This window comes from Chelonia mydas, chromosome 10 (assembly GCF_015237465.2).
Source record: "Chelonia mydas isolate rCheMyd1 chromosome 10, rCheMyd1.pri.v2, whole genome shotgun sequence".
Classification (NCBI taxonomy): domain Eukaryota; kingdom Metazoa; phylum Chordata; order Testudines; family Cheloniidae; genus Chelonia; species Chelonia mydas.
Genome location: NC_051250.2, coordinates 65,143,851 through 65,166,744, shown reverse-complemented (window position 1 = coordinate 65,166,744; position 22,894 = coordinate 65,143,851). Strand labels below are relative to the sequence as shown.

The 22,894-nt window shown below is 43.6% G+C and overlaps 1 protein-coding gene across 1 annotated transcript in view; it reads left to right on the top strand.

Annotated features, from left to right (window-relative positions):
• Window positions 1-22,533, top strand: part of SLC27A2 (solute carrier family 27 member 2) — a 30,070-nt gene extending 7,537 nt beyond the window's left edge. Inside the window, exons 4-10 of the mRNA XM_007066868.3 lie at window positions 903-1,027; window positions 7,210-7,404; window positions 8,109-8,199; window positions 12,369-12,567; window positions 13,649-13,746; window positions 19,612-19,742; window positions 21,516-22,533. Of these exons, the coding sequence (XP_007066930.2) occupies window positions 903-1,027; window positions 7,210-7,404; window positions 8,109-8,199; window positions 12,369-12,567; window positions 13,649-13,746; window positions 19,612-19,742; window positions 21,516-21,692 (1,016 nt within the window). The 3' untranslated portion in view covers window positions 21,693-22,533. The remainder of the gene's footprint in view (window positions 1-902; window positions 1,028-7,209; window positions 7,405-8,108; window positions 8,200-12,368; window positions 12,568-13,648; window positions 13,747-19,611; window positions 19,743-21,515) is intronic.
• Window positions 22,534-22,894: the final 361 nt, after the last annotated feature.

Sequence of the window (22,894 nt, the reverse complement as noted above, 5' to 3'; positions counted from 1 at the left end):
CCAGGATCCAGCCTCTGTGGTTAACCTTTCTCCAGGGGCTACAAGCGTGTATATTAGTTACCGACCAGCCCTCACAAAGCAAAATACACTTGTTCTTAGGGCAAAAGCATTACAGAGAAAGCATAAAAAATAATAAAAATTCCTATCCACAGGCCAAAAGCTAGTCTTATGCGGTCTTTGTAAGCCAAAGTCTTTCCAACCCTTCTGCAAGGGCTGGGTCCCCCGCTGGACAGAAGGTCTTGTCTGTTTGCTGTATCAAAAAGAAAGCCCTTCAGACTCAGTCTTTTTATACCAAAAGTGCTTTTCTTTGTCTGCTGGTCTCTGGAACACTCAGTTTGAAACAGTGCAGGCAAACCTCCCTAGGGGTAGTACCTCTCTGCAGGTGTTTACAGCCTGAGTGAGTTGCTATAATTGTAATCACACACACACACACATCCTATTTTTAGTTCCTGGAAGAGCACTGGTAACCCTCCCGCCTGGAGTTGCATACAATCTCTGGCCCACAGTGAGACAGGAACCACTGATCAACTTAATAAAATGTGATTCCCCGCCCCTCACAAAGATACTGCATGCACCTGCAATGTTTGTCACAGGCAGCTCCTCCTGTGCAGCCCAGCCACCGGGGTTACATGGTGCACAGTGCCACAAAGTTCATCCACTATGAATACTCCCATACTTTCTGATGGACAGCATTAAAGGATACAGCTACTTCCTGGCCATGGGTTGTACCTGACTTTATTTTAGGAAAGGGTCACACACTTTTAACATGAAGTTATATAATCTGTCATCCTGCAAATTTCCTGTACTCATCACTGAAACTACTAAGCAAATTGTACCATTTTCTCAAAATCTATTTATTATAGCCCAATTCTATTATTTCCCCCTTCTTCTTCTTTGTGTAGGTGCCACCTTAGCTCTACGCTCCAAATTTTCAGCCAGCCAGTTTTGGGTTGACTGCAGGAAATACAAAGTAACAGTCATCCAGTATATTGGGGAGGTGCTTCGGTATTTATGCAACACACCAAAGGTAATTTCTTCTATGCGCCAGAGTTTTTTGAAAACTGATTATAAATATTGTCTGGATTACCTGTGTAATACTTCTAATATTTTCATGGACTATAATGAGCCTCAGATGTTCCACAGATTAACCCAGGGGCCAGATTCTCTGTTCCACCAAGTTCATTTTGCTCTGTCTAATGGTACATCAGCATGGGGGATGGGGTGGGGGAAGAACCCCCTGGCAGTGAATCTAAGGCTATGTCTACACTAGCACTTTTGTCAAGATAACGTATGTTGCTCAGGGATATGAAAAAAACACCGGTCTGAGCGACATAAATTACACCGACAGATGCGCCGGTGTGGACAGCACTGTCGGAGGGAGACACTCTCCCGCTACCGCCGCTCGTTGGAGTTGGTTTAACTGTGTCAATGGGAGTGTTGACATGGAGCAACTACACGAGCAATCTTACAGCAGGGCAGCTGCATTGGTACAGCTGTGCCCCTGTAAGCTTGCTAGTGTAGACATGGTGTTAGAGTCCAGGTTAGCTCACTTGGGCTTGTGCTACAGGACTAAAAATAGCAGTGTAGACATTCGGGAGCAGACTGGAGCCCAGGCTCTGAAACCTGGCGAAGGGGGTGGATCTCAAAGCCTGAGCTCCAGCCCAAGCGGGAATGTCTACCCTGCTGTTTTTAGCCCTGTAGCATAAGCTCGAGTCATTTGACCCAGGCTCTGAGACTCACTGCCCTGGTGGTTTTTCTTTGCAGTGTAGACATACTGAGTGTGCAGAGATTGCAACTGGGGAATTCCTCCAGCATTAAGACGGCTTATTCCTGTGCAATAAGCCTCCCCCCAGCATAGGAGGAAGAAGGGAGGAGCATTGGGAAGGGGAAGGAAGAGTACGGGGCACGTTGGAGCAAAGCCGTAGTTTCTTTGTTAAAAGCTGTTGCCTAGTTTCAGAATCAAGTCCCAGTTAATGAATCTGTGTTCTTGGAGGTCTTAGCCAAAGAATTCCCATTACTGATAATGCAATATATTTATTTTATTTTAATATTGAGAGGCGAAGAAACCCCTTAAGTGAATATCTGCTTATATGGACCGACTCATTTTCTCATTGCCTACTTTACTGCTCACACTTTACAATGTATTCTCCCATTAGTGCAAAGGACATATGAATCTGTTTTGACATTAGCAAGTATGTAACATGCTCTCCATATTGTGAAGACTCAATTTATAAAAACAAAAAGTGAAAAGCAGATGGACCTTGGTTTAATATTTTACCCATCCACATTTTCAATATTTTTTAAATTATTTTTTTAAAATAATGACTATTTAGGTGTAATATATTATTTTACATCTTTTTAGATAGCTCTTTCCACCCGAGGAACTAAAAGCACTTTGCACAGAATTTTACAGATACAGAATCAGGACAAGATCCTTGACCCAAGGAGTTTCCAGTCTAATTTAGATTAACATGAAATGTCTTTCAAACTAAGCACCAGTGACTTAAAGTGGGCATTTCTTTTGCACAATCTTGACAAAGAGTACTAGAATATGAACACGTCATAACTAGGCTCTCAGCTTCATATGCCATAACAATGAACAGAGAAAATGCACACCTGCTACAATCTAGCTAGCTGCAGACCAAACACGAAAGGTCCCATGGGGAAATCAAGGAGCTGGTCATTTAACATTTGGACGTGGCTAGAATCAGTTTTCAGCAGGCAAGAGACAGGAAGATGTAAGCCCGCCCCACTCCACCTCAGTAGAACCCATGGAGCTGGAGCAACAGATACAAGCTGAGCTAGAGAAAAAGTATACTCTGAATCTATTTCTGCAGGCAGTAAACTTACCAGAATGTGCGTCTAACATCCAACCGCCCAGCCATTCATAAATAGTCATGACCATTCTGTCAGGATTTGTTAACACAATAAATACTTAAAACCACTGCCAGGATCCTCCTCCCCAAGAGCTCCTGATTGTGCTAGCATTGGTTCTGAGAGTTATCTATTTTAGTGAACAAGTGGCTAACTCTTCCCCACTCCATGCCTTCATATGTTTTATGTACAAGTTACTTCTCTGGTTGCAACATGGGGTTTGCTCTTAACGTAAATAGGTTCGTTTATAGTTGCTCGTAGTTCATGGTATTTTATCCTTTGGCAATCATGCCCTGTTTAATCATAGACTACAAAGGAATCACAAGCCATATTGAGTTTAACCAAGGTCTCAAGGACTCGGACAGCTGGTGGCAGCTTTGCCGCCTGATTACAGGTCAGTTGCAAATGCCTAGAGGGGCGAAGGTCCTCGGTAATGTTAGCAGCACAGGGAAAAACAGCTGAACCGCTGACTGACATGTTAATGAAAGTACTGGGAGTCTTACAGAAACTGCGAAACTTGCAAGGCTGACATTGAAGCCAAGCGAAAGAATTATACTCATGAAAATGATAGGGCAGTGTAATTGAGTGGCGTTTCGTGGGGGAAACAGGCTTTCCCATGGGCGTTCCTCAGTAATAGTGACAGTTTATATATGAAGATCAGGCTTTAAAAGAAAACCGACACACAGCTTTGTTTTAATTATTTAACACAGGATTTATCATCGCCCCAAGCACATAGGATTCAGCAACTTTGGAGAAAGCATTTCCATACAAGCAGGGCCTACAGGCTTCTCTAACATGTGGTGCTGGGGCCCATAGGTACACCATGTTAAGTGGATGAGCCTCTCCCAGAAAGCTGCAATTAAGATCTTAGAGAGAGCATGAAAGAGCCTGACATGGCAGAAGCTCTTATTTGTAGTGCGCTAGTGCCGAGAGGTACCGGTCTCATTGCACTAGGCACTGTACAAACATAAAGTGACTGTCCCTGTTTCAGAGAGCTGGCAGCCTAAGTAAGTTATACCTGGCTGTAAATTACCCTCTGCCTTAATTTACACCCTCCCCTGGATTCTCCATCACTGGAAATTTTAAAATCAAGATTGGATATTTTTTTGAAAAGATTTGATCTGGGAATTATTTTGGGGAAGGTCTGTGGTCTGTATTATGCAGGAGGTCTGACTAGATTATCACAATGGTCCCTTCTGGCCTTGGACTCCATAGCCAACAAATGGAAAAGAATGAAAGAGATAGAGCGACTTCAGGACCCTGAAAGAGGAAGGACAGACTGCTGGTCTGGAGCTAACCAACAAACTGTCCCCAGGGAAACATTTCAAAATGGAAACACATGTTTGGTCTCAAAGCCCTTCAAGTCCCCAGTCAAGCAGTATAAGAAAAAACCTCCCAGGACACATGAACATATTGTGCAGGCCTCTATAACACGCAAGTTACTGTCAACCCAGAAGGACTTTGGAATAACTGAACTCTGCCACACAGGATCAGGGCACAAGTGTGCAGAACTTCAGCAGACAGTCTGGGTTGTTTTATATGCTACTTGACTCTGCTCAGACATTTTAATGGCAAATCTTTCAGTAAATCAAAGAGGAAAATCAATCAGAACTACTGATTTGGATTATTGAACTGACCTTCCAAGGCTGGACCAAGTGTGTAGAAAAGTAACAATAACCCAGAAGCTACATAACTGAAGTCCAGAACAGTATCATGTGCTGGAATAATCAAAAAATAAAAGCAAACTATAATTAGAGTATTTGCATATTCAAAACTTGCAGCCTCATTTCCATGGCAGTTTCTTGTCCTTTTTTGTTGTGAACATCTAACAATGTAAATGGATCCAAACTGCTGTCTCATTGGTCCAGATTCCTCCCTGGAGTAACTCTCTTGTCTTTAATGGGCTTGCCCCAGGGAGAGATTTGGCTCATTGTTTCTGTAACTAGAAGGACAGACAGCAGCATAGACAGCAGCATGAACTTAGATGCCTGATTGCGAACATTTAAATGACAAGAAACTGCTTAACCATTTCACTGCTGGCAGTTGGGTGAGAAACATTCAGCTAATGCAAAGTTTCCCAAACTTCTGAAAGTTGAAGCTTCAGGAAAATAAAACTAATTGTGGTCATCTTCACCCTCTCCATGCTAGCAGGGCAGCCTAGGGAAACTGGCAGTGACACTGTCACGGTTCTACATACTTCCCTTCCCCGCCTGGCTAGCCCTGCACACACTATACTTTGAGATGCATTGAGCTAATGTACCCATCCAGTCCTGCTGGACATTCCTGTTTCTTGCTGATGTCCCACTGGAGTTAGGGTTCTTGAGAAAATGCAAACATTCTATCAAGCAGAATTTCATTTGTTCAGATAACTGAGATGCCAGCTGCTGCCTGGGAAAAATTAGGATTGAAGTGTAGGTATAACAGGGTAGCTGTCCCCTTAAATGAAATCCGGTCCAGCTCTCCTGTTCCACTCCAGGGGCACCCTAGTTTGGTGTAATGTGGAGGGTGGGGCTGCCTCTTGGAGTTATAAATGAGAGACAGCCCAAAGGCTAGAGAGAGTCCAGAACCCAGTCCTGAGAGAGGGAGAGTTCGTAACCCACGGGAGAGAGAGAGAGAGACAGAGTGCGCTCAGAAGAAGAGCTGAGCTGGGTTGAGAGCATCAGGGAGGGGATACCCGGGAAGAAGGGAGTGATAAAGAGTTTCCTCATGAGGAATAAAGCAAGAGCAGGCTGGTGAAAGCAGAAGGCAGGAAGGCAAACTTCCCCAGGCCAGAGAGGTATGGCTAGAGAGGGCTGAAGGCTGAGAACAGCAGACAGAAATGCCTGTTGGCTCTCTGAGCTGTAAAGCTGAAGCCAGAGGGCCAGAGAGGGCTGAGGGGTGAGCCTGCTGATGTCTCCAGGCAAGAGCTGGAACCATACCTTCAGGGCGGAGAAGCACCCCAGCTAGAGGGGTTGGGATGGGGCAAAGTGAGAGATGCTGAGGTGTGGTGAGAAAAGACAGATCTGTACCTGAAAGGTGTGGTGTGGTGTGGGGAGAGATGTCCGAGCTGTAGATGGTGTGTTGATGGCATGTTGGGACTTGAAATGTGAATGTACTGTGTGGACTGTGCTGGAGAAATCTGAATTCTGGCTGTGGGACCTTTTGTAATAAACTAACCCTGCAAAAGGCTATTTATACTCTGAAAACTTATGTGGAGTTACGGGGGACTCTGGAAGAAGGGGGGAAATGAGGTATGTGCAGTGGACACCAGAAGAGGGAAATCGAGACAGAGGGCCACTTTCTGGAACACCATAAGGCCACGAGGGGGTGCCATGGAGGCAGCCATCCTGTGATAGTGGGTTTACAATAGAATTTGGGCCAGTAGCAACAGTGAAAGCAGTCCAGGTTAATAAGCCAACATGTATTTTTAAAAAAACCTCTCCCCTTGGGCCTTGAAATGCTATTGGGTATTAAGTTACACAACTATGAGGAGCAAATTCTCCTCAGAAATTAGAAGATCTGGAAGAGCAATGTCCCCAGATTTTGTCAAAATTCCCAGCGTACTATTGCTCCCTCCATTGTTTCTGAAAGCCCATTAGAATTGCTTGTGTATTATAGACTATACGTACAGCCAAATTCGGTTCTCTTTTATTGCTGGGATGTAAGTAAATAAATAAGAACAATTCGTGTAAGCAACCAGATGAACTATCACCCTTTTCTTTGTCATCTCCATATTTGCTGTGTGAAGAGCACATGTATGGCAGCATATTAAAAAATGAGAGGAAAATATTCTCATTTTAACAGGCTCAGTTCTGCAGTCCTCACACAGGCTAATGTATTGCCTAGGTAAAGACTTCAATGCCGAGACAGCTTTTTTTTCCCCCCTTGAATGTCATTTTGAAGTGTAGGGAATTTGAAAATCTGTCCATTTTTACCTCCTAAATCGTTGACGGCGCTAAGGGTGGAATTCAACCCATGCAGAGGGTCACTACAAGTCTTGTGCACAAAACAGGCTTAAGTGGAACATAAAGCGGGCATAGGTTTCATGCTGACCTGCTGCAGGTGGTGAATTTCACCCTCAGGAGCCAGCCCTGCCCCCGATTTTGCCACTGATTTCAGCTGAAGACAGATATTCAGGCTAATGCTGCTCCAACATTCCTTCTCTTGTCTCCGATATTAGACAATGTAAGTATCAGGCCATCTATCCATCTCATAACTGCACGTGTAGCTGTAAAGATGTGTACGCCCGTTATACTTCAAAATGTGCTTTATGTTTGCAGACTGATGTCTTCTTTAAACTTGTTCATTTTTCTCAACCTAATCATTAACCTATGTCTGTTGGGTTTTCATATCTAGAAAGACAGCGATGGTGATCACAGAGTAAGGATTGCCATAGGCAATGGGTTAAGGGCTGATGTTTGGAGGGAATTCGTCAGAAGATTTGGAGACATCCGTATATTGGAGTTCTATGCTGCAACCGAGGGAAATGTTGGGTTTTTTAACTACACTGGAAAAGTCGGTGCCGTGGGGAGAGTAAACTACTTCCATAAGGTAAGCAAAATAACATCAGTGCTGGCATTCTGTCCTTCAGGGGTGAAGTTCAACTCATTGCCAAGGGCTCACATGAGCCCTCCACATCACTTAAGCCCTAAGAAGCAAATGCATAGCCCACTGCTCAGCTGAACCTTGGGCAGATATACTCAGGGAAGGGTTCCTTGCACTCCCCAACTTTAGTTTATGCCTGTCCCATGCTAGACTGATGTCACCATAACTGCTGCCATCTCACTAAGAGTATGTCTACATTGTAATAAAACACCTGTGGCTGGCCTGGGTCAGCTGACTTGGGCTTGCAGGGCTCAGGCTGCAGGACTATAAAATTGCAGTGTAAGTGCTTGGGCTCGGGCTGGAGCCTGGGCTCTTGGACCCCACGAGCGGGGAGAGGTCCCAGAGGCTGGACTGTAGCCTGAGCCTGAATCCAAACATCTTCACTGCAGTTTTATAGACCCACAGCCTGAGCCCTGCAAGCCCAAGTCAGCTGACCCAGGCCAGCCACAGGTGTTTTATTGCAATGTAGACATGCCCTGGCAGGCCCATACAGCTGCCAGATTTTCAGACAAAAGAGCATTTGGACACTAAACATATGTCAGAAATATTATGAAGTTAGCACCTTTTAAAGCAATACTTCAATACGTAGAATATATTGAAAATTCAATTCAGATATTCACCTGTATGTATATTTTGTAAATTTTCACTAGAAAATTATACGCTATGAGCTGATTAGATACGACGTAGAGAAAGATGAACCAGTCCGAGATGAAAATGGATATTGCATAAGAGTTCCCAAAGGTACCAATGTTTACTCCTTAAAAGAATAAATCACAAAGAAATTTAATTCTTTAAAATTACAAATTAACCTCTCTGTGCCCATTTTAATGGGAAAGGCCATTTAGGACAGTTGTTGGGTAATCTCTAGCTTTTAAACACAAACAAGAAAATTTGTTGCTATGGGAATGAGATCTGGTATGCAGCTTTAAGGAAAGACAAGGGATAATGCCAGATCAAATAAATATTACATGTTGTTTTAATAATTCTATCTGCCTTCAATATGTTTGAAGTCTCTTTTAGTTGAGGGTGCTTTTACCTTTGAGCTAATATAATCTTTTCATAGTATGGACCTTGGCCTCCAACTTGAGCCATCTTGTTTTTGTCTGATAAATTTACTTAACCTGCCACCAAAAGAAGCATTTTCAAAATTATTATATAGTAAAATCTGTGCCCCTGTAGATTAAACTTTCATTGGTTTTAATGGAAAATGCAACTATGAAAGTGAGGCAACTACTTTGATACTTTACGTGTGTTAGACATTTTCACATGGAGGATGACTTTATAACTGGAATGTACAATTCTGAGTTCAAACTGAACACTCGATACAGCTGTTGATTTCACATACAGGATTCAGGCAATTATATTTTTTTCAGCTTCATCTCCCTGTCAGTCCTTTTCGATCTCACACATGGAGCTGCTCAAAAATTCAGTGCTGAGGCCAGATTCTCCTTTCAGGTTTCAGAGTAACAGCCGTGTTAGTCTGTATTCGCAAAAAGAAAAGGAGTACCTGTGGCACCTTAGAGACTAACCAATTTATTTGAGCATAAGCTTTCGTGAACTACAGCTCACTTCATCGGATGCATACTGTGGAAAGTGTAGAAGATCTTTTTATACACACAAAGCATGAAAAAATGGGTGTTTACCACTACAAAAGGTTTTCTCTCCCCCCACCCCACTCTCCTGCTGGTAATAGCTTATCTAAAGTGATCACTCTCCTTACAATGTGTATGATAATCAAGGTGGGCCATTTCCAGCACAAATCCAGGGTTTAACAAGAATGTCTGGGGGGTGGGGGGGACATCCTGGCCACTATGGATGTAGAAGCCGTCTACACCAACATTCCACACAAAGATGGACTACAAGCCGTCAAGAACACTATCCCCAATAATGTCACGGCTAACCTGGTGGCTGAACTTTGTGACTTTGTCCTTACCCATAACTATTTTACATTTGGGGACAGTGTATACCTTCAAATCAGCAGCACTGCTATGGGTACCCGCAAGGGCCCACAGTATGCCAACATTTTTATGGCTGACTTAGAACAACGCTTCCTCAGCTCTCGTCCCCTAACGCCCCTACTCTACTTGCGCTATATTGATGACATCTTCATCATCTGGACCCATGGAAAAGCACTTGAGGAATTCCACCATGATTTCAACAATTTCCATCCCACCATCAACCTCAGCCTGGTCCAGTCCACACAAGAGATCCACTTCCTGGACACTACAGTGCTAATAAACAATGGTCACATAAACACCACCCTATACCGGAAACCTACTGACCACTATTCCTACCTACATGCTTCCAGCTTTCACCCTGACCACACCACACAATCCATTGTCTACAGCCAAGCTCTGCGATACAACCGCATTTGCTCCAACCCCTCAGACAGAGACAAACACCTACAAGATCTCTATCAAGCATTCTTACAACTACAATACCCATCTGCGGAAGTGAAGAAACAGATTGACAGAGCCAGAAAAGTTCCCAGAAGGCACCTACTACAGGACAGGCCTAACAAAGAAAATAACAGAACGCCACTAGCCGTCAGCCCCCAATTAAAACCCCTCCAACGCATTATTAAGGATCTACAACCTATCCTGAAGGATGACCCAACACTCTCACAAATCTTGGGAGACAGGCCAGTCCTTTCCTACAGACAGCCCCCCAACTTGAAGCAAATACTCACCAGCCACCACATACCACACAACAGAACCACTAACCCAGGAACCTATCCTTGCAACAAAGCCCGTTGCCAACTGTGCCCATATATCTATTCAGGGGACACCATCACAGGGCCTAATAACATCAGCCACACTATCAGAGGCTCGTTCACCTGCACATCTACCAATGTGATATATGGCATCATGTGCCAGCAATGCCCCTCTGCCATGTACATTGGTCAAACTGGACAGTCTCTACGTAAAAGAATAAATGGACACAAATCAGATGTCAAGAATTATAACATTCATAAACCAGTCGGAGAACACTTCAATGTCTCTGGTCACGCGATTACAGACATGAAAGTTGCGATATTACAACAAAAAAACTTCAAAACTTCTAGACTCCAGCGAGAGACTGTTGAATTGGAATTCATTTGCAAATTGGATACAATTAACTTAGGCTTGAATAGAGACTGGGAGTGGCTAAGTCATTATGCAAGGTAACCTATTTCCCCTTGTTTTTTCCTCTCCCCTCCTCCCCCCCCCCCCCCCCCCCCCCCCCAGACGTTCTTGTTAAACCCTAGATTTGTGCTGGAAATGGCCCACCTTGATTATCATACACATTGTAAGGAGAGTGATCACTTTAGATAAGCTATTACCAGCAGGAGAGTGGGGTGAGGGGAGAGAAAACCTTTTGTAATGGTAAACACCCATTTTTTCATGCTTTGTGTGTATAAAAAGATCTTCTACACTTTTCACAGTATGCATCCGATGAAGTGAGCTGTAGCTCATGAAAGCTTATGCTCAAATAAATTGGTTAGTCTCTAAGGTGCCACAAGTACTCCTTTTCATTCTCCTTTCATTTACACTAACGCAACTCCGCTGAAGACAGCAGAATTGCACTGATCTATCTGCGAGCGGGATTTGGCCTCTGGACTACAAAAATGCCAGATACATATTTGTGTGAGGGAGGAATGTGAGAAGGCTGGGAGGTGGAGCAGAAATGCATGCTCCCACTGTATGTATGGGGGCAGCTCCTCCACCAGTGTAAATTGGCATATGCCACTGAAGTCAATGGGGCAATGACAATTTACACTAGCTGAGGACCTGCCTCATGGTGTGTCTCCTTCTCCCCCCTCCAACCACAACACCATATCACGGACTGGCAGGAAGGAGAGAGTGCACATGCCTGGTATTGTGTGTAAATGTTCACATCAGGGGAGGTTGGGGTTTTAGCTGTTGAGTTGGGGGATGTGTCTGGCATTTGGTTATGAACGATTATAAGGTTCTAGAGAAACCATCTCCTTATCCATAAAATGGATAAACATGAAATCTCCACCAAATCCCAAGCCAGAGGGCAGGACAGAGAAGGCTGCCAAGTGTGCAGCTGCAATTTATTTTGTACACGGTATGGGTAACATTCGCCCCAGAGCACAGCACCCGCACAAGGCCCTATCTTCCTGCTGAATCTGGGTGAATTTCACCTTGCATATCGACATAGGTACAATACCACCTCCTTCCAAACGTCACACTCCCACCCCTCAGCACTCCATAACTATAGCTTCTCCTGGTCTAGAGAGCAACATACCGTAGCTGTGGATGCGCTAAGCAGTTTTTTTAATGCATTTTGCATTCACAGTGCGTGGGCTGAGTCCTTATATGCATTCTCCCCTCACAACTCGTTCTTTGTGCTGCTTGTGGGATGGCTGAGAGGTGAACAATCCTTGAAGCACCCAGTACAGCATGGAAGTAACCTGGCTTGTAGGGAAGTGGAGTACAAGTGGCCCGCTTCAGAGCATGCTCATGGAGTAATCCTGCTTATCCCCAGGTGGGATCAAGCCCTATGTAGGCTGAGATTTTCAAAGCTGCCTAGGGAATCTAGACACCCAGTTTCAATGAATTTTAATGGAAATTGGGCATCCAAAGTCTTAAGAGGCTTTGCAAATCTCAGCCTAAATCTTCAATGACTCTGTGCTCCTGTCCGCTAGCGTACAGAGTGGTAATATCGTAAAACTTGTACTATCCGCTGTATTTGTGAGAGCCCATGGTATTGAAAGGATGAGACTGAGCCCTTAACCTAGAGTTATATGGCTAATTTTAAGGACAGGTGATTATGAAAGAAGCCTAAAATGATTCTATGACATCTACAAACATCATCACTACTATTATATCATTTAAAATCATGTATATAGTGTCATTACATGGTGGTTTGCAAACACATGACAAGACATTTTTTTCCCTTCATAGGTGAAGCGGGGCTGTTGATCTGCAAAATCACACAATTTTCTCCTTTTAGTGGCTATGCAGGAGCAAAAAGCCAGACAGAGAAGAAAAAACTAACAAACGTCTTCCAGAAAGGGGATTTATATTTTAATAGTGGTGACCTTTTAATGGTTGACCAGGACAATTTCATCTACTTTCATGACAGAGTCGGAGATACATTCCGGTTAGTTTATTAAGATACTTAAGACTGAAGAAAATGTTAATTAATTCTCAGTTCCTTCTGACTCCTTGTCCAGCATCTCTCAACGATTGATGAAGAGCACTCACTTGTCTCACTTCAAGGTGAGAAAAATGAGGACCCTACATCACTTACTTCCTTTTCCTGAAGCTCAAATGAGGATTCCAGACACTGCCTGAGTTATCTGTTGCATCTTTCTCAAAAACCTGCCTCCAGAAAGGGAGATTAGATGTAAGCTGCTAATTGGCAAGATTGCCAAAAGGTTTTTTGAGCTACATAATAGCTTCTTTAAGGAAAACTGGTACCCTGCCTTCCTAAAATTTGTGTAGGGAGTCTCTACCTACAACAAGCTTAATGAGTTATAAGTGCCTTCACCATCTAGAAAGGACATGGGTCCAGCTCACAGATTGTAGCTGGAGCTTCCCCAACATGTCCAGCAATTTGGAACTCAAGCCTTCAACAGGCCCTGTTGTGTCAACATGGAGGCAGACAGCTCCATTTGGATTCAAGAGATTTCATCCTTAAAGTAACATAAAAATCTCGACAGTGAGCCTCATCTCTCCGATGAGGTGGGGGCAGCTCAGCTTGACCATGCTGTCCACCACCAGCACCAGGAATGGTTCTATAGCATGATACTGCCCAGGTGCCATGGTGGAGGTAAAATATCTTTCCTTCACCACCTGCATAACCACAGCAGAAGACTTCAAAATATCTGTATGTTTCAATCTGTTGGATTCAGCCTGGGACTCCCCTCTCTCGCTGTAAGCCACCGAGACCCAAAATAATAGAGCTAGGGAGAGGGTGTTTAGGGCCCACAATATTGACAGCTGAGAAAACAAAATCAGAAGGCGATACACTGGGTTACCGGAAGAACAAGAGTCCTTCCTTGAACTCTCTGGAACCTTACAGGTTCCATGTACCCCAACAGGTAGGGCATTAAAACAGGTCCCTCATGCCAATAGGAATGTGCACCCTGATCCCAAAGTGAAAGTCCAATGGTAAGCCTATGACAAAGTTGTTGTTGATCAGAAATGATGAAACCTGCTCACTACTGTATGTTTTCCAGATGGAAAGGGGAAAACGTGGCTACTACTGAAGTTGCAGATATTTTCGGATTGATTGACTTTGTCCAAGAAGTTAATGTGTATGGAGTGCCTGTGCCAGGTATAAATGAATCATTTGAAAATCTGGTAATGGAAGATCTTTTTATACACAGAGTACCATAATTTCATCACGTACTAAGTGAACTGTACAAAAGGGCTCTCTCTTTTGGCTTCTCTGTTCTTCGTGTGCTGCGTCTGGTAAACTCAGTCATTTATGTGTGTACAATATCTATTAGCTGCAGAGCCTTAGCAAAAACTTCCTTTTTGGTCTAGTATTGGGCAATGGATGTTAAGAGGAAAGTAGGAGTGGATTTGGGATTTAGAAACCACATTAGAAGATAACTAGCCATTATGTTTTATAGCAGGGATTGGCAACCTTTGGCACATGGCCTGCCAGGGTAAGCTCTCAGGCGGGCCGAGCTCGTTTGTTTACCTGCTGCGTCTGCAGGTCCGGTCGATCACGGTTCGCCGCTCCAGGCCAATGTGGGCTTCAGGAAGTGGCGCAGGCCGCAGGATGTGCTGGCTGCCGCTTCCTGTACTACCCATTGGCCTGGAGCGGCGAACTGCGGCAAGTGGGAGCCACAATCAGCCGAACCTGCAGACGCAGCGAGTAAACAAACCAGCCCCGCCCGCCAGGGGGCTTACCCTGGTGGGCCGCGTGCCAAAGGTTGCCGATCCTTATTTTATAGCTACCAGATTTGCACTTACTGTAGAATGAGAGAGGGAAAATACTGTGAAAAGAGATTTTGGGGAAAAGGAAGAAGAAAGGAGTTTGGGAAATTGGGTTTCCTCCCACCTCTCTTCAATGAGCTGAATCCCCAAAAGCAGTTCTAATCACATGTACAGTCTCTTTTGTACCACATGCACAATTTTCTACTCCCCAGATAATCGGGCGGTCCTCAGAACACTAAATAAAGTCCCTCACCCCCATTTAATCTGTATCATGGCAATTATCATTATGTAATTTGAAGAGCACTGAGATAGGGTCAGATTATCAGGTGTGGCAGACTAACCTTAGTTGACCCAAGGGGTCAGAGTATGTAGCAGAGTATGTAGACACCACCTTTCTGTCTCCTTTATCTTGGAGCTGCCAGGGGCCCAAATGTCCCCCTGAGCAACTTAGAGCAGCCCCAAGGCTATTCTAATTTGTTCCTGTGGCTGACAGATTCCAAGAGCCACTCCACAGACCAGGATCATTGGAGCACACTGCATTCCATCAAGTGCCCCCTATGCCTCAGAGGGTGAAGAGTGGCTGAGGATCTGGCCCAGTGTGCTTGGCGCTGTACAGGGCACAGATGAAGATGCTGTCCCTACCCATATGGGTTTGTAATCTAATAACTGAGTAGAATAGAAACTTTTCAGATACCCTCATATGCCATGCAATGTCGCTTACCTGATTTGCACGCCTCTCCCCGTATGTCAGGTCTTGTTGCATAGGGCTTATGATGGCAGATCCCAGCATGATCCGTGTCGGGGGATCACAATGAAACTTTGGGGGACCCTAAAGCAAACAAAGAGAAGGTCAGTTTAGAATCAGTTACTTGGTGAATGTTCTCTAACTTGTCTTACATTTACTACTTGCAGTTTTTGTGCTTCTGCAAAGGGGTGGGGGTAGCCTTAGGCTTGGGCCCATATTTGCTTTTGGTAATATATAAAGAAAGCACAAAAAGGTTTTTCAGAAAGAGCTTTTTTTCCTGCTTTGAAATTCAGGCCCTATCTAGCCTAGAATACGTTATGAGGTGTGGAGCTTCACTGGCTAATTAATGCTTTGGAATTAGGAAGTCTTTAAAGTTAAAGATTTCACACCCCCATCTATTTCTTGAAAGCGTGAGAACTCCCAATACAGTCTCTGACACATCCAGTAATTCCTCTGGCCAAAACAGGGCTCACCATAGTGGACATTCCTGATGTTTCCAAGATTAAAAACAAAAAACAAAAACAAAAAACAATAGCAAAACCCCTTAGCCCAACCACCACTGTTTCAGGCCATCTGTGTTTATCCAAAAGAAACCATAAAAGGACAAAGAACCAAGATTTCTTTGCATATCACCATTAACAACTAAAGCAAAATTAGGGTTATCTCTTTAAATCATTACCTTTGTTTGCACCTGCCTTTGAGATAGAGATAAACACACAATTGCCATGGGAGAGATTGCACAAGCCAGGTAACCATGTGAATAGTCCAGAGTTCCTTAGCCTCTTCTCAGATTACATTGTAGGAGATGAGGGAAGTATAGCCTAACTCCCACTGGACTTGTAAAACCAGCTAGAAGAGGTGTTCATATCCAATTACTGACTGGCCTCACAGGAAAGCAATAGTAATTGTTCAAAACAGTTCTCTTCTTACCACAGCAGTATACAGTTGTTGATTTTTTGCACGTAAACTTGTTTTTATATGGTACAAATAATATTTCTATTTCAGTCTCTTAATGCACCTGGAGTTAACCACACAAAATAAAATACACAAGCTCAGGGAAGAGCTAACTAATCCAGTGTGTTCGGATGCAAAAATATAAAGCTCCAAACCAGACCTTTCACTAACATGAGAAAACAAATCTGAATGCCAGGTGGCTTCTTTGAGCAGGTGATCTGGAAAGAGGAAGAGAAACATGCTTACGATGGTGGCTATAGGGGAACTATATGCCCATTGCGCTCAATAAACTCCCATCTTTTTCTTTTGCTCTGCACTGCCTTTAGCTGCCACTTTCCCTCTTTGTCTGCGTAATGGGACCTCTGCACAGCCCTATGTCAAGCATTAACATGACTGCTGGCTGCAAAGCCTTTTGTGAGGATATTCGCTCTGTCTTCATGTGGCTCCATTTGTTTGTGGAAATGTCTTTGTCCTTTTTACAGTGCTGCAAAGCCACTACAGAAAACCATATAATAGGTGTGTGCTCGGGGGTGGTGGGGGTGGTATTTATGGGACTGTAGTATTGCTAGGCTGGCATGTGTTTGTGTTCCGGGGTGATAGAAACACCATGAAAAGACCAGCTCCTTATGCAGTTTTGTCCCCCGCCTCCAATCAATATCTTAGGCAAGAAAACACCAAGAATGTAACAGATAAATGCAAAGTAATGCAAATTGGAAAACATAACCCTAACTATACATATACAATGACGGGGTCTAAATTAGCTGTTACCACTCAAGGAAGAGATCTTGGAGTCATTCTGGACAGTTCTCCGAAAACATCCATTCAATGTGCAGCGGCAGTTAAAAAAGCGAACAGAATGTTGGGAGTCATCAAAGAAAGGGAGAGATAATAAGACATAAAATATCATATTGCCTCTCTATAAATCCATGGTATGCCCACACCTTGAATACTGCGTGCAGATGTGGTTGCCCCATCTCAAAAAAGATATATTGGAATTGGAAAAGATTCAGAAAATGGCAACAAAAATGATTAGGGGTATAGAACAGCTTCCGTATGAGGAGAGAGTAATAAAACTGAGACTTTTCAGCTTGGAAAAGAGGCGACTAAGGGGGGATATGATAGAGGTATATAAAATCGTGAGTGGTGTGGAGAAAGTAAATAAGAAAGTGTTATTTACTCCTTTTCATAATACAGGAACAAGGGGCCACCAAATGAAATTAATAGGTAGCAGGTTTAAAACAAACACAAGAAAGTATTTTTTCACACAACGCACTGTCAACCTCTGGAACTCCTTGCCAGAGGGTGCTGTGAAGACCAATACTATAACAGGGTTCAAAAGGGAGCTAGATAGATTCATGGAAGATAGGTCCATCAATGGCTATTAGCCAGGATGGGCAGGAATGGTGTCCCTAGCCTATGTTTGCCAGAAGCTGGGATTGGGTGACAGGGCATGGATCATTTGATGATAACCTGTCTGTTCATTCCCTTTGGGGCGCCTGCCATTGGCCCCTGTCAGAGGACAGGATACTGGGCTTGATGGACCTTTGGTCTGACCCAGTATAGCCGTTCTTATACAAATACCCAGTTATTTGGATTCCTGCAGAACTCAAATGCACAGCCCTGTTGGATGGTGATGAATGAGGAGAGACTGGATTTTATTCCTCTCCATCCTCACCCTCAGATGGATGAGTTTGAGCAAAAAATCCAGAAGGAATGTCCAGAATTACAGTATTTCTTGTTGACAGCCGCTAGACACCAGATAGTCCCATGCTCTTTTGTCTCTTTTTCATTTGTGGATTAGCTTGCTATTTATCAGCAGCTTGCAGAACTGAATCATGTTTAAAGTGACACTTTGCTTAAATTTTATCTTGCAAAGTAATTAATGAATTATGGGCCATATTTACCCTTGGTTACCCTGGTGTAAATCTAGACATTGATTTACACTGGTGTAGCAGATAGCAGAATAGGGTCCTAAATTCCTTTTTGAACAATAAGGGCCAGATTTTAGAGTGTTTGGCGCTCTTGGTTGACACCAGACTTTGAAAAGGTCTCAGCTCCCACTTTGGGATCCAATAGAAGGCAGATTTTCAAAAACATTCATCACCCAGCAGTTCCCATTGTGATGCTTATGGTCAAATTGTCAAAGGAACTCAGTACCTGACATGCTGAATTATTTTAAAAATCTGGACACATGTTTTGGTGCTTAAATGGGAATTGAATTCTCTTGACAAAGGCTGGCTCTAAATACCTATTAACAACAAAATAGGATTTGAGGGAAAGATTCAGCTGTGGAAAAAATAGGTTAGTATGAAATCCAAAAAGAATCAGGTGTGAAACCAGTGTAACTCTCATGCAATTTGGCCTAAACTCTACAGTATAATGTAAACACAGACTTTTGTGGTAGTTGCAGGTGTCAGGACCTGCCAGAGTTTGGCCTACTGTAAGCAGTGCATGAGAAAATCAGGTCTAGCAGGTTCTCTATTCTTTTAGGGATTAAAATTAATTCCATAATTGCCCCCGTTTGAAAATACATTTAGTCACAAAATGACTGTAGGAATTTATTTAAAAATATTAGGTCTGATGTTCTCCTATTGAAACTATTCTGTCCCCTCCTTCCCTGTCCTAGTTGTTAAAGTATTTGCTGTATATTAAATATCCTGAGTGATTTTTTTGAAGGGCTAGGGAGGAGGCTATTGAAGGGTTGCAGAGAAGGAAGGCAAGGAAGTCCCAGCTCCTGACTGTATCTGAACAGAACTCTTGGTGGATGGGGGCAGAAAAACACTGGAGATTTGTGGATCTCTAACAGTTCCACTTCAAAATCCATTGTGTACATTCCTGAACCATTTATGCCAGAAATACCAGACCTGATGACCATAACGGCCATATTGGGTCAGACCATTCGTCTATCTAGCCCACTATCCTGTCTTCAGACAGTGACCAATGCCAGGTGCCCCAGAGGGAAAGAACAGAACAGTCAATCATCAAGTGAGCCAACCCCTGTTGCCCATTCCCAACTTCTGGCAAACAGAGGATGGATGGATTTAAATGAGACCTGCTCCATGCTCAGTTGCGTGGTCCTTTTTTTCAGCAATTTACAGTAGAGTTCATATTTCTGCTCCTTAGGGTTCAAATTCACCCCGTGCATAAAACCCATGTGAAGCTGTCTGCACAACTTAACCCCAGTGTTAAAAGTCAAGTTCTGAGATTCCACTCAGTCCCAGCTGAATGCAATTTCTGCCTAAGGGTTAAAGTGGTGTGGGGGATCCTGCACAGGGTTGGGTTTTACCTAGGGTGACCAGATGTCCCGTTTTTAAGGGTAGAGTCCTGTTTTGGGGGACTTTTTCTTGTGTAGGCGCCTGTTACCCCCCACCTCCTGTCCCTTTTTCCCCACAGTTGCTATCTGGTCACTCTAGTTTTATCTCAGTCCTATAAATGTATTGTTCCCATCATTAGAGATCTTTAAATAATGAAATCGCTGAGAAACACAAGTGTTGGCATTTATACAACAGGACTTTAGATATCAACCATTATTTTTGCCTATAACTGTTCCTCTAGGTCATGAAGGCAGAATAGGAATGGCATCCATTCGACTAAAGGAGGGCTGTGAATTTAATGGGGACCAGATATACAGACACGTTGTAGACTACCTGCCGAATTATGCAAGACCTCGCTTTGTAAGGATTCAGGTAAGGCAGCCTTACTACATGTCTCCTGCCTCACTGCAAAAAAGAGGGCACTAGTCTGTCTTCTCCCTTGTTTCCATGAGGATCGCAGTTACTTATAATTATGCTGGCAGCACTCTAGGGTCCTCTTTCTTCCCTCGCTTACACTTGTTTTACATCACGGAGAGAGGAGAATCAGGCCCATGATGTTTCCATTCTGCCTGGAACCAGAAAGCTGGGTGAGCATATGAAAATGCAGGATGCCTGTCATGTGTCTGAATGTATCATGCATGTCCCCATGAACCAGAAAGATCTCTCGGTGGAAATATACAGACTTCCTCTTACATACCCTTAACACAGTGAAGGGAGCCAAGTTTCAAACTTAAGCTGTGCTGGTAGGCAAACTGCTCTTGCAGACATAGGGCTCCACCCACCTGGAGCACTCTGCAGGCTAGGGGCCCTGCCACTTCTAGATTTCAATACGCTGATGAACAAACAACCTCAGCCCTCCTTGTCTATATTATTCATGTTGAAATATAATGTTTAAGCTAAACTGAGGAAGCCAATCCTGAGGGCAATTTGATTGTATGTATCTATTTATTACAAATAAAAGAATTTTCCTCTCAAGAAGACCATGTACTTAGTGGGGTGGTTCATCAGAAGAAACACAGAGATATTAACATCCCAAACTGTTTAATCCAGCCTCTGTCTTTGAGTAGCTACGCAAATAATCACATGAGGCAAACTATACTGAGCTTTGCCATCCACAACGCAACCCCCGGAGACTTACGTAACCTCCTGTAGAGATTTCCCTCTCCTTCCTTTTCTGAGCAAAATCCTGCCCTTTTCACACCCCACTTCTCTTAAACTCAGAACAGGGTCCAACTGGTCCTAACTGCACCAGGCCTCATTGGGAAGCCAGCGGATTTGTTTTAGCTTCCCCGCTTTCCAGGAAGGATTCCCTTGGAGCCAACCTTTTGTTGGCTTCACTCTGGTTCCTGGAGGTCACTTTGTGCTGCAGGCCAGATGGTTAAGATCTTGGGATGGGGGATGTTATGGCTGCAAGGCACCCTTTGTGGCCTGAAAGAAGCTATAGACCCCATCATAGCATTGTTTAATAGACATTAGTAAGGCCCTGATTCAGCAAAGCATTTAAGCACATGCTTAAATTTAAGGCTTAACTTTAAGCACATGCGTAAGTGCTTTGCTAGATCAGGCCCTGAAGCAATTGTCTCTCATTATGTTACAAATGGAACATCCATGAGTATACTCACAGGAGTCTCCTGGCCTCGTTGCTGAAGGCCATAGAGATCTGTTCAGGCTGGGGGGCAGTGCAGGCGGCCTTAGGTGGCATTTGGCTGCTGTGGCCCCATGCATTTCCAAGGTCCAGAACCAGGATTATGTCCCACATGCTGAAACCTGCAGAAATAATTCTTGGGTAAATTTAGGTACTTATACATTTTTGTTAGCTTGTCTCTGACTCCTAGCTATGAGGCTACAGAGCTGCATCAAATCTGAGTCCCACATCTCAAATATATTAACTGTCTACACCACTGGAGATAGGATTTACATTTTTCTTCATGTTTCAGAGGGGTAGCCGTTTTAGTCTGTACTAACAAATTTGTTAGTCTCTAAGGTGCCACAAGTCCTCCTCATTCATTTTTCTTCATGTAACTGTTGCACTTGGAGAAAATACAAGACAGTTTTCTTCTGAATGGTTTGACTTTTCCAGCTTTAAAGATAGTACCCACTGTTCGTTGCTTGTCAATGTCAGAGAATCCTTTTTGTTTTTTCTAGGATGCTATTGAGATCACAACAACTTTTAAACACCGTAAAGTGCAATTAATGGAGGAGGGCTTCAACCCAGCAGTCATCAGGGATGGCCTGTATTTCCTGGATGACAAAGAAAAGACGTACGTGCCGATGACGGAGGACATTTATAACGCTATATATAACAATAGCCTAAAACTATAAGTGTGTCCAAAAAAATCACTGTTTTAGAATATTCAGGTTTCAGAGTAACAGCCGTGTTAGTCTGTATTCGCAAAAAGAAAAGGAGTACTTGTGGCACCTTGGAGACTAGCCAATTTATTTGAGCATGAGCTTTCGTGAGCTCACGAAAGCTCATGCTCAAATAAATTGGTTAGTCTCTAAGGTGCCACAAGTACTCCTTTTCTTTTTTCTAGAATATTCAGTTTTCAAAACACATTATTGAGTCCAAAAAGCCATTTTGATGAGTTGATCGATGTTATCAAGTGCTTGTATCCAAAATTCTGTGTGATGGAGATGTTTTAATAGTGACAGGACCTACATAAAACTACTGTTCTTTCTCCCTGTGGTCTGTGTGTTAACCTTCACACTTCCCAGCTTCACTCAGGACACACAACAACTCTGCCTCCACTTACCTCTCAGCCTGGCTGCTCCTTCCTCTTCCCCTCTCGAACCCAGCACTGTTCACTCCCATCACCATATTGCTCCCTGCCTCCACTGGTTCTTCTGTGCCTTTCTCACACTGGCCCTTGTGCCTGGAACAGCCTCCATGACCCAGCGGCACCATCATTCCTGTTCTTGTGCGTAATCTTGTGCTCAAAGGCTTTCCTGAGTTAGGGCCTCAAAATGGGACAGGAGAGAAAATTCAGAATTAGCAAGGCACATACACAGCTTATTAGGCAAATCACAATCAACTTGTGCTCTGACTTGTGTTATTATGTATGTAGATTGTATGCTCTTTTGGAGCGGGGACCTGTCTTAGATTGTCATATACTGTCGTGAATGACTCTGTGGTGCTGTATAAATAATAAATCAGAATGCTGTATTTTTTTGTTTGTTTGTTTATTTGTGTGTCCAAATGCCACCCAATCTCTGCAGATAAACCCGCAAAGAACTGGGTCCCTTGTTAGGCTTTTTGCCAATACATTCAAGTCATTGTAAATCATTATATGACTCCAGGTAATTCACATTCAGGATTTTAGTTCTGAAGCAGTTAAAGTCATGTGTTACCCGTGATCCACTCCACATTTTCAACTGATTTCATCTGGAGTGAAGAGCAGGCCACACACGGCCTGTGTACACACAAAAGTCGTACTGGTTTAACTATACCACTAACTAAAGCAGTATAACCTTCCCCCGCCCCCGAGTGTGGCAGCAGTTATACCAGAATAGCTTTCCAGTACAGG